General features: G+C 37.4%; 1 protein-coding gene across 13 annotated transcripts in view; it reads right to left on the minus strand.

Annotated features, from left to right (window-relative positions):
- The window catches only part of BAZ2B (bromodomain adjacent to zinc finger domain 2B), a 108,871-nt gene that overhangs the window by 18,878 nt on the left and 71,324 nt on the right, over positions 1–18,669 (minus strand). For 9 of the 13 annotated variants that reach the window (XM_033064111.1, XM_033064112.1, XM_033064116.1 and 6 more), the window contains 12 exons: positions 15,644–15,854; positions 14,659–14,751; positions 14,490–14,551; positions 11,518–11,583; positions 10,735–10,800; positions 10,072–10,116; positions 9,791–9,823; positions 8,554–8,619; positions 6,002–6,142; positions 4,998–5,252; positions 4,035–4,249; positions 2,572–2,646 (listed from right to left, as the gene is read on the minus strand). In XM_033064111.1, coding sequence (XP_032920002.1) covers positions 2,572–2,646; positions 4,035–4,249; positions 4,998–5,252; positions 6,002–6,142; positions 8,554–8,619; positions 9,791–9,823; positions 10,072–10,116; positions 10,735–10,800; positions 11,518–11,583; positions 14,490–14,551; positions 14,659–14,751; positions 15,644–15,854 — 1,328 coding nt within the window. The remainder of the gene's footprint in view (positions 1–2,571; positions 2,647–4,034; positions 4,250–4,997; positions 5,253–6,001; positions 6,143–8,553; positions 8,620–9,790; positions 9,824–10,071; positions 10,117–10,734; positions 10,801–11,517; positions 11,584–14,489; positions 14,552–14,658; positions 14,752–15,643; positions 15,855–18,669) is intronic. The other 4 variants (XM_033064117.1, XM_033064115.1, XM_033064110.1 and 1 more) reach the window with 1 other exon arrangement.

Here is an 18,669-nt window from a genome sequence, read left to right on the forward strand (position 1 = left end):
ACTTGCATCTCAAAAAATTAAAGTTTGGCAAATCAGCATTAGCATCTTCTACCCAAACTCAGGGTGTGATTTCTCCCCTTAGTGACACTGCTTTTGTTATACCATCATCATTTAGAGTTGAAATGGTTTTAATTCAACAGAAATTAACTTATACTTACAGAGCATACCATAAGAACTTAACTTACAGAGCATACCATAGCACTGGCATGTTAAAAGAACACTTTGAAGTGAGAAACTTGTTTCAAGTCCTGTAAAAAACTGAATTATTACCTAATTCTTTAAGAGACTGTATTTCATTTTTATTCTGTTTTATGTTGATCTGGCTACAAAAGAGACGCCAAAGAGAAGACATGTAATGGAAAAGGAGATGCTGAGACTTTGATTATCCAGTTTTTTTGAAAAAAAATACATCACAGAAATCATCTCAGGTGAGAGTCTGACCACAGCTGTCACACAAAAAGCACAAAGAAAGATTACTTGACCATACAAGATAGGTGCCTTTACAAAAAAAGAGAGTAGCAAGATTCATATCAAAATGTGATAGAGAAGGAATTAGATGCAACCTTTCACTGACCACCAGCTAAGCAGAAACAGTCCAGGCAGTTCAGAACACAATTTCGTGAAATTACTTTAAGCACCAAAAAAACCCCAAAAAACCAACCAACCAAACAAACAAACAAAAAAACCCATCCTTCATTGAACACATATGATGCAGATAGAATCTTTTCTCATTCTCCTTGGACATACTTGCAGCCAGCCTGGACACAGTGGTTTGAAGATTAACGACAGCAAATACTGGCCAAGCGGGTGGAGATGAAATAAATCCATTCCTCAGCCTCTGTTAATCATCCCCTACACACTTGCCACAGGGGAAAGGTCTGTAGGCAGTGAAAAGAGGTCACAGCTGCTGATCACACAGCAAGTATACCACCAACAGGTATTCCCATGCAAAACTGTTTGGGACTGGGATGCTTAAAAATTAGACCAAGATGTGAATGGAGGGTAAGGATAATATATAAGAATTAAGCCTGGAAGCAGAAAAAGCAGCAAAAAGAAGACTGAAGTATACAGATTTTTTTTTTTTTAGAGAAGCCCCAGAACTGTTTAAAATTGATTGAAGAAGGCTCTTCTAGAACCTTCTTGGAATTCATCAGAAAAAGTGGAAAATTCAAAAATTTTGAATCAAAGACTGAGAGAGATGAATCAAGCCCAGTGAATTCAAAGCAGAAGAGCAACATTTCTGAGCTCTGCTGCAATACTTGCACTCAAAAATAGGGAGAGCACTGTTGGAACCCGAAATTCACACCTGAGGGGAAAAAACCCCTCAGGAAGAGAGAAATTATTGTAGCAAGGAGGAGGAGCTTGGGACTTCAGGGTATGATGCTCACTAGATAAGGAAGAAATGAGAGATCATAAGGAAAAGGGAAGATCCTACATCTACAGGTACTTACAGTTTGATGGAGGGAGAGAAAGACTAAGCAGATCCTAAGAAGACAAGGACAGGGAAGGGTCCCATTTCACTAATGGTAAATTGGCTACATCAGAAAACACTTTTTAAACTATATCCCATAGAGGGGATACAGATGAGGACAGGAAAAAGGCATCTGGGTTATCCTCAAGGTTAAAATACATCAACTCTGTGCAGACTTGGATTTGCAGTATTAGTAGAGAATTTATTGGTCTAATTTTTTCCTCTACCTCCCTCTTGTCCTTCTTCTTTACTTCTTTCCTTCTTCCTTCTGAGATACATTAAAGGGAAAAAATGGAGACATAAGATTAGAAACAAAAGTACCTAAAGCAAGGACTAAGAAAGGATTTACCGTTCCTAGCAAGAGGTAATGATGACAAAGGAAAAAAAAAAGCAGTCTGGCTATGCACTTTTACCCCCTGTGATTCATGAACTTTATGCCGTCCAGCTTCCTGACAGTTGGGAGTCAGTATGGTTGCTGTATGGAATTTTGTCTTGTAGGATGGGAGAACAGTGAATATGAAACTGACAACCCTTAAGAAGCTCCAATTTTACCTTAAACATAAAAAATATAAAAAACAACTCAAAGCTTGCATTCTACATACGATCCCTAGCTATAGGGAACAACGTGACATTGACAGATGAGAAACACTAAGATAACATAAATTAGCAAGATTCCATTGGCAATTGTTGTATGAAAAACACGTTGTCTTAAAATGCCTTTCAGAATGAACACTGGGAATCATAGTAGCTCCAAATAAATTTTGATTATGTCAATAGCAATTTTATGGCTCCTTTAATATTCCAATTAAAAAGTTTTTCATTTCCTCCAAGGAATAAAAAAATCAGACTTGACTTTGCTCCAATTCTTAGTGATGCTAACCCTCTGAATCTCATGCATCTTTAATAGACTGCAAAAGACTGTTGTTGCAATATTCTAAATCCACCATCTGTCTTAATTAAGCACTTTGATTACTAATTTGATGATAAACCTGTAACTTCAACAGCTGATTTTGTGCTTAGAACCAATTCCCTACAAAGCAGTGTATGTGAACAAATGCAAAAAAGCAAAATATTGTAATAGTTAAGGAAATAAAACTTACTTCCGAAGTTTGCCTTCAACCATCCATTTATCTCTCCTTAAGTTTGACATATAATCAATGTTTTTATCAATTTCACTGTCAAAGATGAAAATAATCCATTAACTGTGAACTTAAGTATCTTTTTACTGACAGACATTTACGTATAGACACTTTCCTTCAAATAACTGTCTTGGAGAAATTGTTAAAATTCAAAATACATCATTTTAAAGCTAGGAAACCACAATACTGGTATTGTAGCACACTGCTGTACCTATGTCAGCCTTTATCCCCAGTATCGCCTCAGCTTTCTTTCCACAAGAAGCAGGGCATTCAACATTTCTTTTTATCGTTCTAGTTCAGGGTCAAGCCTCCAAATGTCTTTGCCACAAAGCATGTAGCCCTGTGCTGAGAAAACAGTTACTACTGATCCATCCGAGGTATTCTGCCTAGGATCCCTGGGATCTACAATCCAACATTCACTTTCCACTGCAGAAACTGAAGAACCAAAAAAAGGGCTTCGGTGCAGATCCCACTTCAGAGACATCTTGGCCTCAACAATTCAGCAATTATAGTTGTCTCTATGATCAAAATATAGAAGCTCAAGTTCTGAGTGATCACTTCTACAAATAGGACCTAACAATCAACTGCAACAAAAGGACGTTTCTTTCTATGACGAATTTGACTGATACTCATGAAATTTCTTGAGCAGCTGATGCACAGCACTGGTACTGCCCACTTCTGCTATTTTTCAGCTTTGGAAAACCTGAAATACCTCTTCCATTCCTGCCTTACACAGCCCTAGTTAACTTTTGCAGCATAGAGTACCAAACCCAGCAGAACACACCAGGAAACAAAGCAGCGCTCAATTAAGTGATGAAAACCTTTATCACAGAAAGTCAGTCTGGGGAAGAGCAGGCATCCCAGAAACTGGCAAAACTTTCCTAACTTTTTATTGCACATTGATGGGTTTTGACAAGTTGTTGAACATAGAGGGGATTTAAAATTATGAAATGCTATACACCAGTGAACACAAATGCAACATAGATCTTCCTGAATTAATATGATGATACATCAAGCCTGCCACCTCACCTTATGACCCTACTTAAAGTATTTGCACAGCAAACATCTTCAAAAACAAAAGGAAAAAGGGGAAAACATTGTACTGCAGAAGCCTCGAACAATACTTTTAAGTTATTCCCTATAATACATAGTAAATTTCTTTGCAATCAATCTCATCTTTAATTCCAAAAATTGCTAGAGAAATGTTGGTTCAAGCTTTGAACCAACCAAACATGGAAAAGTTCTATTCTTCCATCATATAAACAGTATCTAAAGGTAAGAAACAGTAACTCAACCAATTTCAGGTTTCATTGTAACAAGAATGTAAGTAGTCTTCCTGTAACAGAATAGTGAATACATAGTATTTCTGAATTACATCATTTTTCTAATTTTATTTTCACACAGCTGTTTGGGAAAAATCTTACCTTACTACACTTTTGCTGCATGCTAACTCATTGACCAGAAAAGCAAGTACCGATGCTTTCTGAGCTGGAGAATGTGCCTGAAAAGCTTTTGTCTTCAAGCTCTCTGTCAGCTCTGTTTGCCCACAGTGAGCCTCCATGAAAATCTGCAGAATCTCAGACACATTATCTCGATTGATACCAACGTTCAGTAAATGTTCCCCAAGAATAGTTTTAGCCTAAAAAGAACAAAGACATTTCAAACAATTATGTTTAAAAACCACTATTTTCCTTTGCTATATTATTGTTTATAGAAGGTTTTGTTTGCATTTTTACATAAGGACTTCAAACAAGATTATTCTTTGAAACTATTCAAATGCACATCTTAAATACAGTAACAAATTAGAATGTCTTCACCTCTAAGTTTTTAAAAACAGAGATAGTATTAGTAATAATTAAATGGATTACATGCAAAAAGGCATGGTCTTTTCATCAATGAAAATTGATGACTACTGCTTTGTACAATGATTCTATAAGGAGCTCTGGAGTGGAAAAAAGCTGTACTGGCTTGAAAAAGAAGGCCAGTAAGAAAGAGAGTCATGAATGAATTGGGGTTTTGATGATGTGACCTAGACAGCAGACCTTAGGCAAAGAAATAGCAAGATTAACTGAGAATGTAACATGAGGATAAAAACACAAAGGAATGGACAGAGTTAAAAGACATAGCCACAGATGTGACAGTGCCCTGCAAAAGGTCCAAATAAAAATGGGATGTATGTTTACGTGTAGAGATAATGCACAGAAACATATCATGTCTGGAAAATGGAAAGGCTGATGGGACACAAGATTTTGGAGTAACATTAGAACCGTGACACTGCAGAAAAGAAATTAGGAAAGAGAAAGGAAATCCATGAGACGTGTCAGAGACACATTATGAAGAATGCATTCATATAAACAGGGTCTTTACTATGGATATTCTCTTTTTACCTTGTATCCTGTACCAAGTCCAGGATCGCACACAGCCGCAGAGACAAGTTTCACAAGCAAGTCTTGTACTTCTCCCATGCTGTCCCCTATGTTGAGCAAACCCTCTTGAAGAACACTCAGGGAGGGAACATCTACGGTCACATCAAAGCCAAGAACTTTACCAAAGTTACGCAGGAACTGCACTACCATGAGACAATCCGAAAACGTGCTTCCATCAAGAATGAGGCCTGGGATGCGAGGCAGCTCTGGAAAAGGCTGGAAAATGAAAAAAAGTGAAAGATTCAATAGCATATTTCAAAAGAAGATTTTTTTTATAACAGCTGGGAAAATTGATTGACACTTCCTTCTGACCTACAGCGTAACAATGCTGGAAGGTACAGGCGATAGGGAACCTACATCCCTTGTCCATTCAATGCTGAAACACGTTTAACTTTTCACAAATTACAGGAGGCGAGAGATTAAGAAATACTTCTCTTTTGGCCAGGAGATACTGTAAGGATCTATTCTGAGCCAAATTACTGTAAATGTGGTAAATGTGTAAATTTAATTAGGGGAAAAAGGGAAGGGATTTCTCAGGAACAGAGACTTTGAACCCAAGCTTCTCTCAAGTCCTTACAGACAAGAACTAAGAACTTGAACGACTGGGAGAGTAATTTTTTTTGAGCAACACCTTGTGAGAGTTCTCTAGATGATGATCTAGTGCCTGTGTACTGAGACATGATGCATATTCTTGATGTAAAAAATAACTTAAGTAAAGAATTTTTTTTAAGCAATAATGCTTTTGGGAAGCAGGCCTCTTCTAAACAAAAAGCTTTTGATTAACTAATCATATGCTACTGTGTAGTGTTCCAGTATCTTGTATTTGTATATATTTCAAGTAGTTCTCTAATTATCTCAATTAAAACTTGAATGCTTTGAGAGTGGTTGCAAGAAAAAAGTTATTGACAGAATTGTAATATACACAAACAAGAAGCAAGAAAGTAAGTCTATGTTGCTGTGATCACCTTCTGGTCTGCTAAGCACATATCTTCATTGGGCTTCTTTAGCTCCTTTGCCATTTCTAATTCCAATCTTCGCTGTTCCAGTTTACGTTCTTTATTTAATCTTTTTTCATCACGTTTCTCTTGCTTTAGCCGCTCTTTTTCCTTAAGAGAATTAAAAGGGAAAAAAATAAACCCCACATATTAGACTTACAAAGGAACAATCAAACAATTTGAAAAGCACTATTTCTGTAACCTTAATAATCACCACCTCAATTAAGGAACCTGCATTAAAGTAAAGGGGAGGGGAAAACTAGAACAAAACCACTGAATTGGTAAGGCAATCTAAGATTCACTTTTTTCTCTCCTGTCCATGCAGACACAGGTTACAAGTATGTTGGCACAGAAAAACTCTTTGAATTACCATTTAAGAAAGACAACTGAGTGAAAATATGGCAAAGAATTGCCACACAAGGCATCCAATTTCAAAAAGTCTGCTTACACCCCTGTATCGTTAAACTGCACCTGCTACAGCAGGCTCAAGAAGCCTCTCTGAACAATACATGTTTAAAAAGTCCCATAATACATAAACTAGATATGAATACCTTATAAAACACAAGTGACCATTTCAAACACAGGTAGCTTCTGGCATTGAATTATCATACACTCTGCATGCAACCTGAAACTGAACATGTCGTCCTTTATGTCCTCTATGCACAACAAGAACACATAGATCATCAAGTGAGAAGCCAAACATCTGTTATTAGTCTCTGCAATACCCTCCACAGTGGAGTCACATCAATACTACATCAACTCTGTCTGCAACATGCCAAGACTCACTCTGAACCTGGGTGGCCTTTCCCGCCCTCAGTGACAGAGGTTCTGCTGCCACATGTTCAACATCAATCCACCGTCCTGATGACAAAACTTGCAACCACTATTGAGTGTAAAATGTATGGAATCTGCCACATATCAACATCACCTGCTAAGAGCACAGAACTGTGCCTGTAAACAAACATATGTGTATGTGTGCGTGCCACCACTAAGGACCTGATACAATACAAAGTTGAAGATGCTGTATGTCCTTTTCACCTGTGGACACAGAAGGGCTAAAGAACCAAGTCAAGATGCTTTCCATTACTCAGAACCACTCCCTACTATTCTGTTAGTCTAAGAGGTCACTCTAGTCTCTTCCATTTACTACCACTCTAGTTTGCCACAATGAGAGAATGGGCAGTACTAAGCCAACGTTCGGCTGCATTTGTAGATCAGTATTAACCACTGACTTCTCTGTAGAGCTCTGGCAGGCCCTGTGACTTTTTATTCTTCCTTTTGATTCTATACAGAGTATTACCAGACCACTAGTGACACCTGTGGCTAACCACTGTGAGTCCACAGAGATCATGACTTCCACTACTACAGTCCTTAGTGGATTTTATGCAACATTGTGTTTCACATTAGACACAAAGAACATATTTGGACCAGTAAATTTACACTGGCAGAAAAAAAAGCAGTGACATTCAGAACTACCCCTCTGCCCACCTGCTTGCTGCTCTACAGCTGTGTAAGCATCCTCTCTACTGCCAACGCAGGGCCTCTTCATCTACACTGAGTTCATAAAAGACATCTTGTACGGAAAAATCACAATACACTAAAGCAGCACGCTAAATCCCTAACTGGATTTTAAAATGGGAAATGCCCTCTGATTTGCTTTTTGAAAACAGTTCATTTATTTTAGCATATGTCAATGCCTCAAGGCCAACTGGCGTTGCCTACTTGTTTTTGCCAATTCGAAACAATCTACCACAGGAGAAAACAAGAGATGCATATATGGATATTTATGTGGCAACTTAATAATTTACAGTTGTGATTAAAACCAAAAACTTTAGCTGCACTACATTTCATAAATCTATTTAAAGTTTACTTTTACTGGTTGAAATAAACACTGTTCTATTTCTATTAGAGTGAGAATATAGTTAGATATTCTTAGGTAGTGGATCAGACTTAATGACCGTTTAGCTTGGGATTCTGATTTCCAACAGTAGAAAGGGTGCTTAGCATATAATCTTCCTCTATTTCCTTGCACTGAAGTATTATTCAGGTTCTTTTGGGTTTGGTCAGTCACTTTTACTGAAATTTGTAAATACATCCTAGAGAAAAGCTTTAATTTCCTTAACAACTACTTGCAATAATGATGGATATCTTATTTCAGTATGTTCATTACCTGCACTTTATTTACAAAACTCTCAGGATATAAAAATACATACAACATAAAACAAAAAGTAAATCAGCAATTGGGGGGGGGTTGTATTTTACTTATGTTTCCTCTCAAGAACATCCAGAACTCTCAAAACTCGGCAATCTCTGCCAGTGTACAACCATCTCCCTCCAAGGAAAAAAGTTTTTTTAAGTTGAAACAGAATTTCCTGTATTTCAATTTGTGACTAATTCTTCTTATCCTACTGCTGCAATGTACACCAATTAAATTATACATAACATAAAAAGACACTCCTCTTCTACAGATGACTGCAGAATGAAACCATGAAAACTTCAAACTTTCAGAGGTTAATACTCACTTCGGCTTTTTTACGCGCTTCCATGGCTTTCATAAGCATCATATGTTGTCTCCTCCGTTCTCGTTCCTATTGAAGCAAGTAATATTAGAACCAAACTAAACCACATTTTCAAATCAGTAAAAAAGCCGAATAACAAATTTAGCATTAATAGACAAGTCACAGTAAATACTAAATATAAGACAAGAATGGCCAAGTCTGTGCATGTTTTAGTTCAGGTTTAGAAAGCAAATACAAGAACAATCAAAAGCAAAAAGGTAAAGCAATGAACATGGAGACAGTGTAAAAAAGAAGCATACAGATTTACTTATGGTCAGTTGTGATGCTCCTTCATAAGCTGGCAGAACAAAAAGCATAATGGTTGGCTGGAACAGGTCAGTTACCTTACATCTGCTATGATGGAACTTGCAATTTACTTCTTCAATAGCCAATTCAGTAGAAATTTTAAACTGGTCTTTTTCAAACATTGCAAATATTAACATTTTTGCAACCAAGCAACAAATTAACGTGATTGATTTTATCAGCTCTAGATCAGTTTTACTCAAGCCAGTGGTGGTGCATATATATGTACGCAACAACACTTGCATTTACTGGTGCCTGTCCCTCACTAAATTATGTCAGTAGCTTCAAATGCATTAAGGAGCAGTATTCTAGGGCACTAAGTACAGGGGTTTTGCCTTAACAAATCTTGGCCCCAGTAAAGGCTATAGGAATTTTATCATCTGGTTGGTGGGGTTAGGACTGCATTCTAATATTTCATTGTGTACTTCTAACACTATGTATTTATCACCAGCTGAAACCTAATTTCCTCAGTATCTTACAAGGGGGAGACATCACTCTGATTTCTAAAACAGGTTAATTCAAATTGTATTTAAAATGTCTGGATTCATTCCCAGTGAAAGGGACAAGACTTGCAGAGATCATCCAAGTGACTACCGATTAATTTTGTATCAATCCCTGATTTTATATACTAGTCAAATTTTTACTGGGACATCAGTAATATAGATCCCTGGTCAAAAATCACATTTAGTTTTGCCACATTCAATTTATACACATGTTCAAAACATGTCTTTTTTTCCTTAACAGACAAGACAAGCAGATGTATGCAATGCACTGTGCTGTAAAGCCATGCAGCAGTATGTAATATGACAGCAGCCAGTGCTACATTTTATGCATTGCTATGACAACCATATCACAACCAAATCACAATGCGGTGTTAGATGTACAAAAATAAACATACCCATACCATATCTAGTCTATGCCTCTCCAACTCCTGGTAGAAAGAGTTGGCACAACATTATGAAACAGAAATCACAAAGTCATAAAACCAATTTATAATCCCCCAAAAGACCCCAATACCAAAGCAAAGCAAAAAATTGTAAGGCAAAAGAATATCTGTGCAGGAATCAAACCCAGAAATTTAAAAAGGGCATATTTTGAGGACTCCACCCCCCCATACAACTGAAAGAGGTAGCTGACAATTGGCATTCTGTCTGTGTTGTCAGTCAAACTTATACCAACCTGGTGCTTCAGAAGAACAGCCTGCTGCCTTCTCATCTCTTTCTCCTTCAACAGAAGAACAAAAATGTATTTAAAACATCAAAATTTTCTTACCAAATTGCACAGTTCTGCCACACTAAAACAGTACATCTGAGTTCAATTCTAACTCAGATGAAGAGAGAAGTACACACAGCATACATGACAGTAAAACTGGTGAGTTGGGACTTCCATGTTAGAACACACCTAGAATGCTGAAGCAGCAATAGAATTACCTATACACACACACACACTATTTTCCAGTATTTGTAAAAGAGTTCTGTAGTGTTGCATGCATAACAGCCTAGAAAAGACAATGCCCGCTGAGAAACAACATTGTTTTTCAATACACTATGCTTAAAAGAATATTGTGAATAACGTTACTGCACAAACATTTTGTTCTGCAAACTATGATAATGGCATATAAAGTGCCAGTCTCTAGATACTTTTGTGCCTATGTCACACATAAACAAACTCCTCTGCATATGCTTCATGTCTTTTTATAACCATATATACATGTTATTATTTCCTGTCTCTATGTACAACTTAATTACTGATGAATAGTCTCTCAAATTTATTGCTTTTATATATCAACATACATTATGTACAATAACACAGTTCTTGTTTTTGGAGCTCCTCCAAACTAACCTTTATTCGTTTTTCCGCTTCCAGTAATTTGGCATTTGCTGCTTCTTCCTTCTTTTTCTTTTTTGCCTGTACATACAAAACAGGTCACGCAACAGCACCATCACAACCTGAAAATAATCTGACTAGAAGCAAGGTTATGTACCTTTAAAAGTTAAGAAAATCATCACTTATTGTGTACATTGCAAGAAATCCCTGATGCAGCTTTCACAGGCAATCAATTCACATTTCAGTTACTTTATAAAAATTAAACCAGAATTTCAAGTCCCACTCAAAATTGCTTCACCTGGCTATTTTAAGAAAGCAAGTACCCACAGAAACAATGTAAGTGGCAAAGAGATTATTATTACAGTATTTTCACGACAGTAAGGCGCACCGAATTATAAGGCGCACTTCCAGGTCTTTGCTAGAAGAATGCTCTACTCAGACATACTATTTTTAAACCCATTGCACTTCTTGTAGAGCAGAGCATTATATTGTTTCAATATCCTACTGCTGCGAACTTGTTCTCTAACAAAGGAATTGCTCTGCTGTTAACTTAAGTACACACAAGACTATGCTGATAGAAAATCGTGAGTCCAAGTGTGAATACTTTTAAGATTATGGATCACAGTTAGTGTTAATCTTAAAAGAAAAATAATTTAAGATACATTTTTGAACTGGTCTTTGGAAATCAAGGTTGCTAGAACTGCTATACTTAGTTCCATTCCTAACTATGTGTGACTACTAAAATACAACATTCTTTAAATGGCAACAGAAAAATCCCATTTGAGCCAGTATTTTTACCTCTAGGATTTGTTGAGCTCGAAGTTCTTTCTCCATTCTAATTTGCTGGATTCGTTTAATTTTTTCCTACAAGGGTAAGAAAGTTATTTCTTAAAAAATAATATTTAAAGGAAATTTATTTTTATATTTGAAAAATGACAGAACTTATACATACTTTTTTATTATTGAAAACAAATATTATTTTTGTTATTGAGTTTCACCCATTTCAGTCAACTGTTCCTGTATGTTTAGAAATTTTACTAGGATTAGATGTCTGGTATAACCCTGAAGGAAGTCACACCTAGTTATGCATAGGTGCTCATGTTTAAGTTGTCAAAGTTTTGTTTTGGTTTTTTTTTTTCAATACCCTCAAGGGGACCAGATTAATGACCAAGCAAGGAAGCTAGAGACTTCAAATTCCAACTGACAAAGGTGGAGCTAGTTAGGAATTAACAGAAGGGTGAGCTATGCCATGAAATCTGTGACAGTCTGACCAAGAAAGAGAGAGATCTGCCCAAGCACTGTTTGTGCCTCAGCTCTTGCAGCCTCTCTCAGACCACTGTGGTCCCATGGGCAGCACACAGAGCTCAGCTCCGCAAAACCCAAAGCCCGTGCTCTGTCAGCCAGGAACACTCACATCATGCAACCTGGCTAGCATGCTCAGTTAAGTACACTTCACTTTCTCCAGACTTTTAAAGCACTCAGGCAAATGATGCTAACTTTGGAAGCCTTAATATGTAGTTTAGGGGATGCAACTGCATACATGATGCAACAAAGGAAGTAACTGGAACAGGAACCAGGGGAACTACAACACATTCAAGCATGTTTCATCATGGTGAGAAGAAAATGATCTAGTTATGTACTTCACAGACAGATGCTGGGCAACCACATTCTAATTTATTCTTCTTGATGAATTAATTCTAAAATCTGAACAAAGTCTTATCACTTTGATGGAGAAATGTAATCATTGCAAATCATTTCACACTACCTGTGCTGCCTAGGTTTGTCTGCTAAATTCGCTACTAAAAATTCACTAGTACATTATTTAATATTTCATTATCTCAAAAGAGCTGACTGAGCCACAGTGACTAAGAAGGACCATTTTGAAGAAAAGTGCCTACATCCAGCTGGACCTGCTCTGAAGTTTTAATAACAAAACCCAGACCATGGAATAGCCCTGCAAGCAGGGGGAAGTCTAGATCAGAAACTTTAAAAGGAGCTCAATGAACTTCTCAGGAACAGCAGACACTTTCCCAACAGTGAGGGTAAAGCCCATCTGTACAGAACACATTGTTTTCTTGTGAGCTGGCCTGAGACTCTCAGAACACAGACCACTCTAAAATTTTAGTCTATGGAGAACACATAACGATATATCTACTTTATTGAAAAATAACTCAAAACCAAAACCAAGCTCCTAAGAAAAGATAATCTAAAATATTTAACAGTAAAAGAGCAATCACAGATGAGAAAGACATACAAAGTTTTCTGACAAATAGAGCTCCAATCCATGAAGTCTTATAAACTCCAGGCAAATCCTACCAGCTGCTTAAACTGTTGAAAAGTCCAACACAATACAACTTTATCAAGAAAATTAATTCAGAGGCCTTGTTCAGACACTGCTGAACTTTTTCCACCATGTGAAGCTCACAGCATGGACCTCAAACCTCTATTATCCCCATTATATTTTAAAACAAAACAGTGGAAAGTTGAAAGCATGTGCTACATCCTCTCAACTCCATAAAGGTTAGAGTTAATAGAGACCAAACTTTTCAGCAGAGATCACAACAAAGAACTGTATCAGAGAGGAAGTACTCTGCACATTGAAATCATGAGTTTTATCAGGTCACACATCAAGAAGGAATATGATGATGACAAACAAGGTCTGGATTTGATATATTTGACAATTTAAAACCCTGCTTCCTGGACCCTCTGAATGCAAGGGCCACTTGAAAATCATAGTGTGTTCCTTTTCTTTAATAAGTATGGGTTGCACTGAGAAGTGGACACATCAAAACTGTCATGACCTACAAAAGTGCAGACTGGTTGAGACTGGGAGGGACATCTGGAAGTCACCTCGTCCCCACCCCCCTGCCACAGAAGGGTCACCTAGAACCAGTTATTCAGAACCATGTCCAGGCTGCTGTTGAAAATCTCCACTGCTCCACTGCTGGCTGATACCCAACTTGCCATCAACCAGGACCCCACACCCCTTCCTGCTCTTCAGTCCCTCATTTCCCAATTTATAAACACACACTGGGTTGCCATTAATATATTTAAAATCTTTTCCATTATGTCCCATACTTCTGGCAGCTCAAACTTCAACTGAGCTTTGGCCACATAAGTTTTCTCCCTATAGTGACAAGCAGCACCTCTGTCTTCTCCCCATGTCACTTAGAGGTAAACTAATATTAGTACTTTTTCCCAGTGTTGGGATGCTGAGACCATGTACAGGCATTGATTGATGGGCTGGGGCATGTCCAGAGAAGAAGGGCAATAGAGCTGGGGAAGGGGCTGGAATACCAGGAACAGTTGAGGGAACTAGGGAAGGGGCTCAGCTCAGAAAAAAAGGAGGCTCAGGGAGACCTTCTCACTTTCTTTAACTCCCTGACAGGCAGGTGGAGCCAAGCGAGGTTCTGCTTCCAGGGAACAAGGGACAGGACAAGAGGAAATGGCCTCAAATTGTACAAAGGGAGGTTTAACTTGGATATTAGGTAACATTTCTTCACGGAAAGGGCTGCCTATCTGGCACACGCTGCTCAGGGCAGCAGTGAAGTCACTGTCCCTGGAGGGATTTGAAAGTTGTGTTGATGTGGTACCTGGGGACACGGGCTAGTGGTGGATTGAACAGAGTTTAGAACCGCAAGTAATATACACTCTGTGCTCTTTAAAACTAGATTTAAAACATACACTTCATAATCAGCATACTTATTAATCTACTAAATATTTAAAACATCATTTAAAGAGCTTATTTAGCAATTGCAATTATAGTTTACCTGTTGCTTCATTATCTTTATCTGCTCCTTTTGCTTTCGCTTTTCTTCAGCTGCCATAATAGCTAACAAACAAAAGCAAACAGTATCAGCAGAACGTGGCAAAGGACAAGTAACTTTTCATAAACACTTTTCAAATTCCCTAGCATTCACAAACTTGCACAACACCTACCTTGCTGTTTTTTTGCTTCTTTGGCAGCTCGCGCTTGTTCCTGCTTCTGAAGCTTTCTCAGTAACTTTATTTGTGCTGCTTGCCTAGCTATTTCTGTTACAAAAAGAAAATAATAATTTCATAAAAACAGTGCTGTCCAACAATAAAGACACAGTTAATGTTCCAGACATTTGCACATTGTAAAGAAAGAGCAAACAGAGGATTTGATTTGCACACACTGAACCATCATTAATGGCACATCATGTATCAGCAACTGCATCAACAGTGCAAATGAACATGGATACTTTCTACATAAAATAAATAATGGTTTTGGAGGAAAAAAATATTTATTAAGTGACAGAATCGTGCCAATAATGCTGGTTAATTTTAAAACCATTTTTTTCTTTCTTTTTAAAGCAGACAACATTGTTTCAAAACTACTAAATCAACATTTTATTCAGAAAGCATGGAATTAGTTTTACTTAGAAGTCACCTCATGTAATTTCTAAATCCTTTTTTCACAATGAAGCAAGAGCACACTCTTTCCTTTGGCTACCTAAAGTCAGCCATTCTTGTGTTAATTAGTAACCTCCTGAAGCATTCTACTACTCTGTGACAGCATTTCTGAAATTTGAATTAACTGCTCTTGGACGTACTGATAGAAAGCTGTAGGAAGGATTTTCTGGAGGTTGAATTCAGCTTGCTTTTCAAAGGACTGAGGTCCAGGACCTGCATGATAGAACTCCCCAAAATCAGCTTCTGGTACAGTAACAACAGAGAGAGTTTTTAGACATGTCTGTACCCATGCACTTCCTTCTTTCAAATCTAGCTACTGATGAACTATTTACTGATCTTCCAAAAGTCTTCAGTAAGAGCATGTAACAAATATCCAAAATAAAATTCTGTATACTAATATCCTAGCTAGACAAATCACTCTCCTATAGCAAAAACATTAACTCTTAATATACCAACATTCTCTCTTTGTGAAAATAGGCAGACCTCCTACCTTGAGCCTGGAGCTTTCTCAGAAGCTTTGTGTCAGTATTGTCCAGAAATTCACCACTTCCAACATTGGGAGGTCGGCCCTTGCGGCGTCTGCTCCTCAACTCCTCCCTGGAGTGCTGTCTGTCGGGATTTGGGGGTCGTCCTCTACGCCCTTCCATAGCTCTGATACGGGGAATGACTTCCTCTTCCTTCAGAAGACACCACTGCACACCCTTTTAATTGACACATTTCACAAGAGCTATTACAAACACAGATTAAAATAACCTGAAATCTAAGATGAGCTGTAGATACTAAATATGCAAGGGCTGTGGTGTATTATTTGGGCAGGACAATTTCCTGGTGAAGCACAGAAGCTATGTGTTGAGAGACTATCACTGAGAACTTTTGTCAATTCTACCACTAGGAAGGACTTTGAAGACTATTCAAGCATATACTAAGTTTTTACCTAGTAGATATGCCATTACTGTGTTATTTTTAATTATTTCTCATCAAATAAAATTGTTCAACCCTTTCTAAAAGTCAAAACAGATTCATCCTTATTATATAAACTCAAGAACAAGTATTCTGCTTTCACATAATCCACTGCTCCACATGAATGAAAACATGTGTGAAGCTATGAGGCGCTGTCTTCCAATAGAGCGTGTTTACAGAAATTCTGGCATACATAACAAGCAAAGGCAGTACTGTATTTTCAAATATTGCTTTTGAGTGTTGTAGAGCGCAACAACTGAGCTGAAAAAACACAGATGCATTTTAATCTTCAAGTTTTAGTTAGCAGAACTGAGTTCTCCCCTCATTCACTGCAAAACAGTTTCTACACCAACTTGAACCAATGAAAAGTAAGTTCTAATCATCCACGTACCTAAACTAAACTTACGTGAACTCTATTCTCTAACCAAAGCACACACATATTTTCTGGCATCATGAAAGCAGATTCTAAAATACTTCGTTAATAAAAACACTCAAGGTAATCTTCAGGAAAGAATAACTTTACTTCAACTGGTTACTAAAAAGTAAAGTTTATTGCATCTACTGAGCAGAAAGAGAGTACCACATTTAGGTGATCCTGTTTCATTGAACACCAGTATTTCAAAATTTTAACATCTTTTACCATTTCCCCAAGTTTTTGAGAAATGTAGGGAAAAAACTGCAAGCTAAGCACCCTTCAGGACTTTTTCGCAACTTGCCTAAAATAGGTTTGTGAAAAATATCAGTTCAGAAAAAAAGTCATTTGGAATGCTTCCATTTTCACATTTATATGTACATAAACCCTAAAATCCAATTTATTATACCACAACATGAATTATTTATGCTTATTCTTGTAATTTGTTTTTTAATTATTTCTGCTCATTCCTCACAATTACAAAGGTTTTGCATAACTTCAGCAAAGGAAACAGCAGTTTGTTAATGAGACATTCAGATTTCAAAGGAGTTATCAGTATCTGCAAAGATACTTTTCTGAAGTCTGAATCACCCTCAGTTAAGACCATCCCCAGAGTACAAGTCACACTTGGTTTGCACACATTCCAAAGGGCTTTGTTATTAATTATGTTCTGAAAATGTGCTGATCAGAACCAGGACCATATCATCAATGTGTACCACATTGTCATGCACCACCCCGAATGGCTTTGTAATCCAAAATAATTCACCTCTACCATGTGTCTAGAAGTCAGTTCTCTTACTATCTAGAAGAGTACTACTTAAGTGTAACTTTTGTTTTTCTGCCTAGTTCTTGAATTTCAGTTTATCACAGGTTCAGTGTGTTCAGGTAGATTTGATACTTGCACTTACTACCTGCACCAACTTCCAACCTAGAAAACCTAATCTTGTAAGATGTACGCGCCAGGGGAGGAAAAACAGAAATCATAGAAAAGGAGGAGAAGCAGCCATAGTTTAAAAAGTACCTGTAAAAAGCACCTTTTCTTCAAAAAGAACAACAATGGAGATTGCTCTTGCCCTGTATTTGTATTTTCTGCAGTTAATGATACTAACAATAATAAATACACATCACAGAAAAGTAAGAGGTCTACCAGATCATTAGTATCAGGGACCATGCCGAGTATTACATTATCCTACTACTGCCTGAGAGAGAAACTAGAGGTCATCAAATTAAGTGAATAATGGCTCAGGAAGCAAAAGGAGCATGCGTTTCAAGGGATGGGAGAAGACTGCTTATGTCTGGTCAAAGGATATCATGAATGCACAATTTTCCACAAGTTTAAGAGAGGACAAGACAAAAATAGTCCAGAACAAAGCCACTGAGGGCTAAGCAAGATGTGACTGATCACCTATATTTTGTGCTCTAACAACTTTTAAAATCTAACACAAAATACATTTCTATTAAAGGAATGTACAGTCTGATATTCTGGGGTTTTGATATTTCAAAGATAAAATATAGGGGTTGTGCCCTAACATCAGAGAATCACAGGCTTCCATAAAATTGAAGCTTTGTTACTCAAATATTAGAGAAAAAAATAGGAATAACACTGTGAAATGTTGTGTTAGCGTTCAAACTAATCAAAATAATAATTCTATTCAGTTTCTCACCTTCAAGCATCTACCATGTACCGCAGTACTGTACTGCCATCAGGACATTTGCCAGAAAGACACCAGACAACCATGCATGAAAGCAGGATCAAGTACAAATCCTGTTAATCCAAGCTAATGAACAGAACTATAGGCACTTTGCATGAAGCAAAAATCCACCTAAATTTCAGATTAGATTTGTGGGGGAAGAGTTAACAACATAGGTTTCCAAACTGCATTGCAGAACTCAGAACAGGACAGACTCCTGTACATATTTGTTAAGCTCATGAGGACACGTCTATTCCATCACCCCAAATCACATTCATAATAATCTTCCTAAATCACAGCAGTTGAAACCTGAAATGAATTTTCACATTTGCCAAACTTGAGTCATTCTAATCCTACTCCTTTGTGGCCCACTTCTGCCAGACATGGTTCTGTTACAGCATTCAAACACTGCTTTGAATAACCCATAATATTTGGTGGTTTGCATACTACAAG

This window comes from Catharus ustulatus, chromosome 7, assembly GCF_009819885.2.
Source record: "Catharus ustulatus isolate bCatUst1 chromosome 7, bCatUst1.pri.v2, whole genome shotgun sequence".
NCBI classification, from domain to species: Eukaryota; Metazoa; Chordata; class Aves; order Passeriformes; family Turdidae; genus Catharus; species Catharus ustulatus.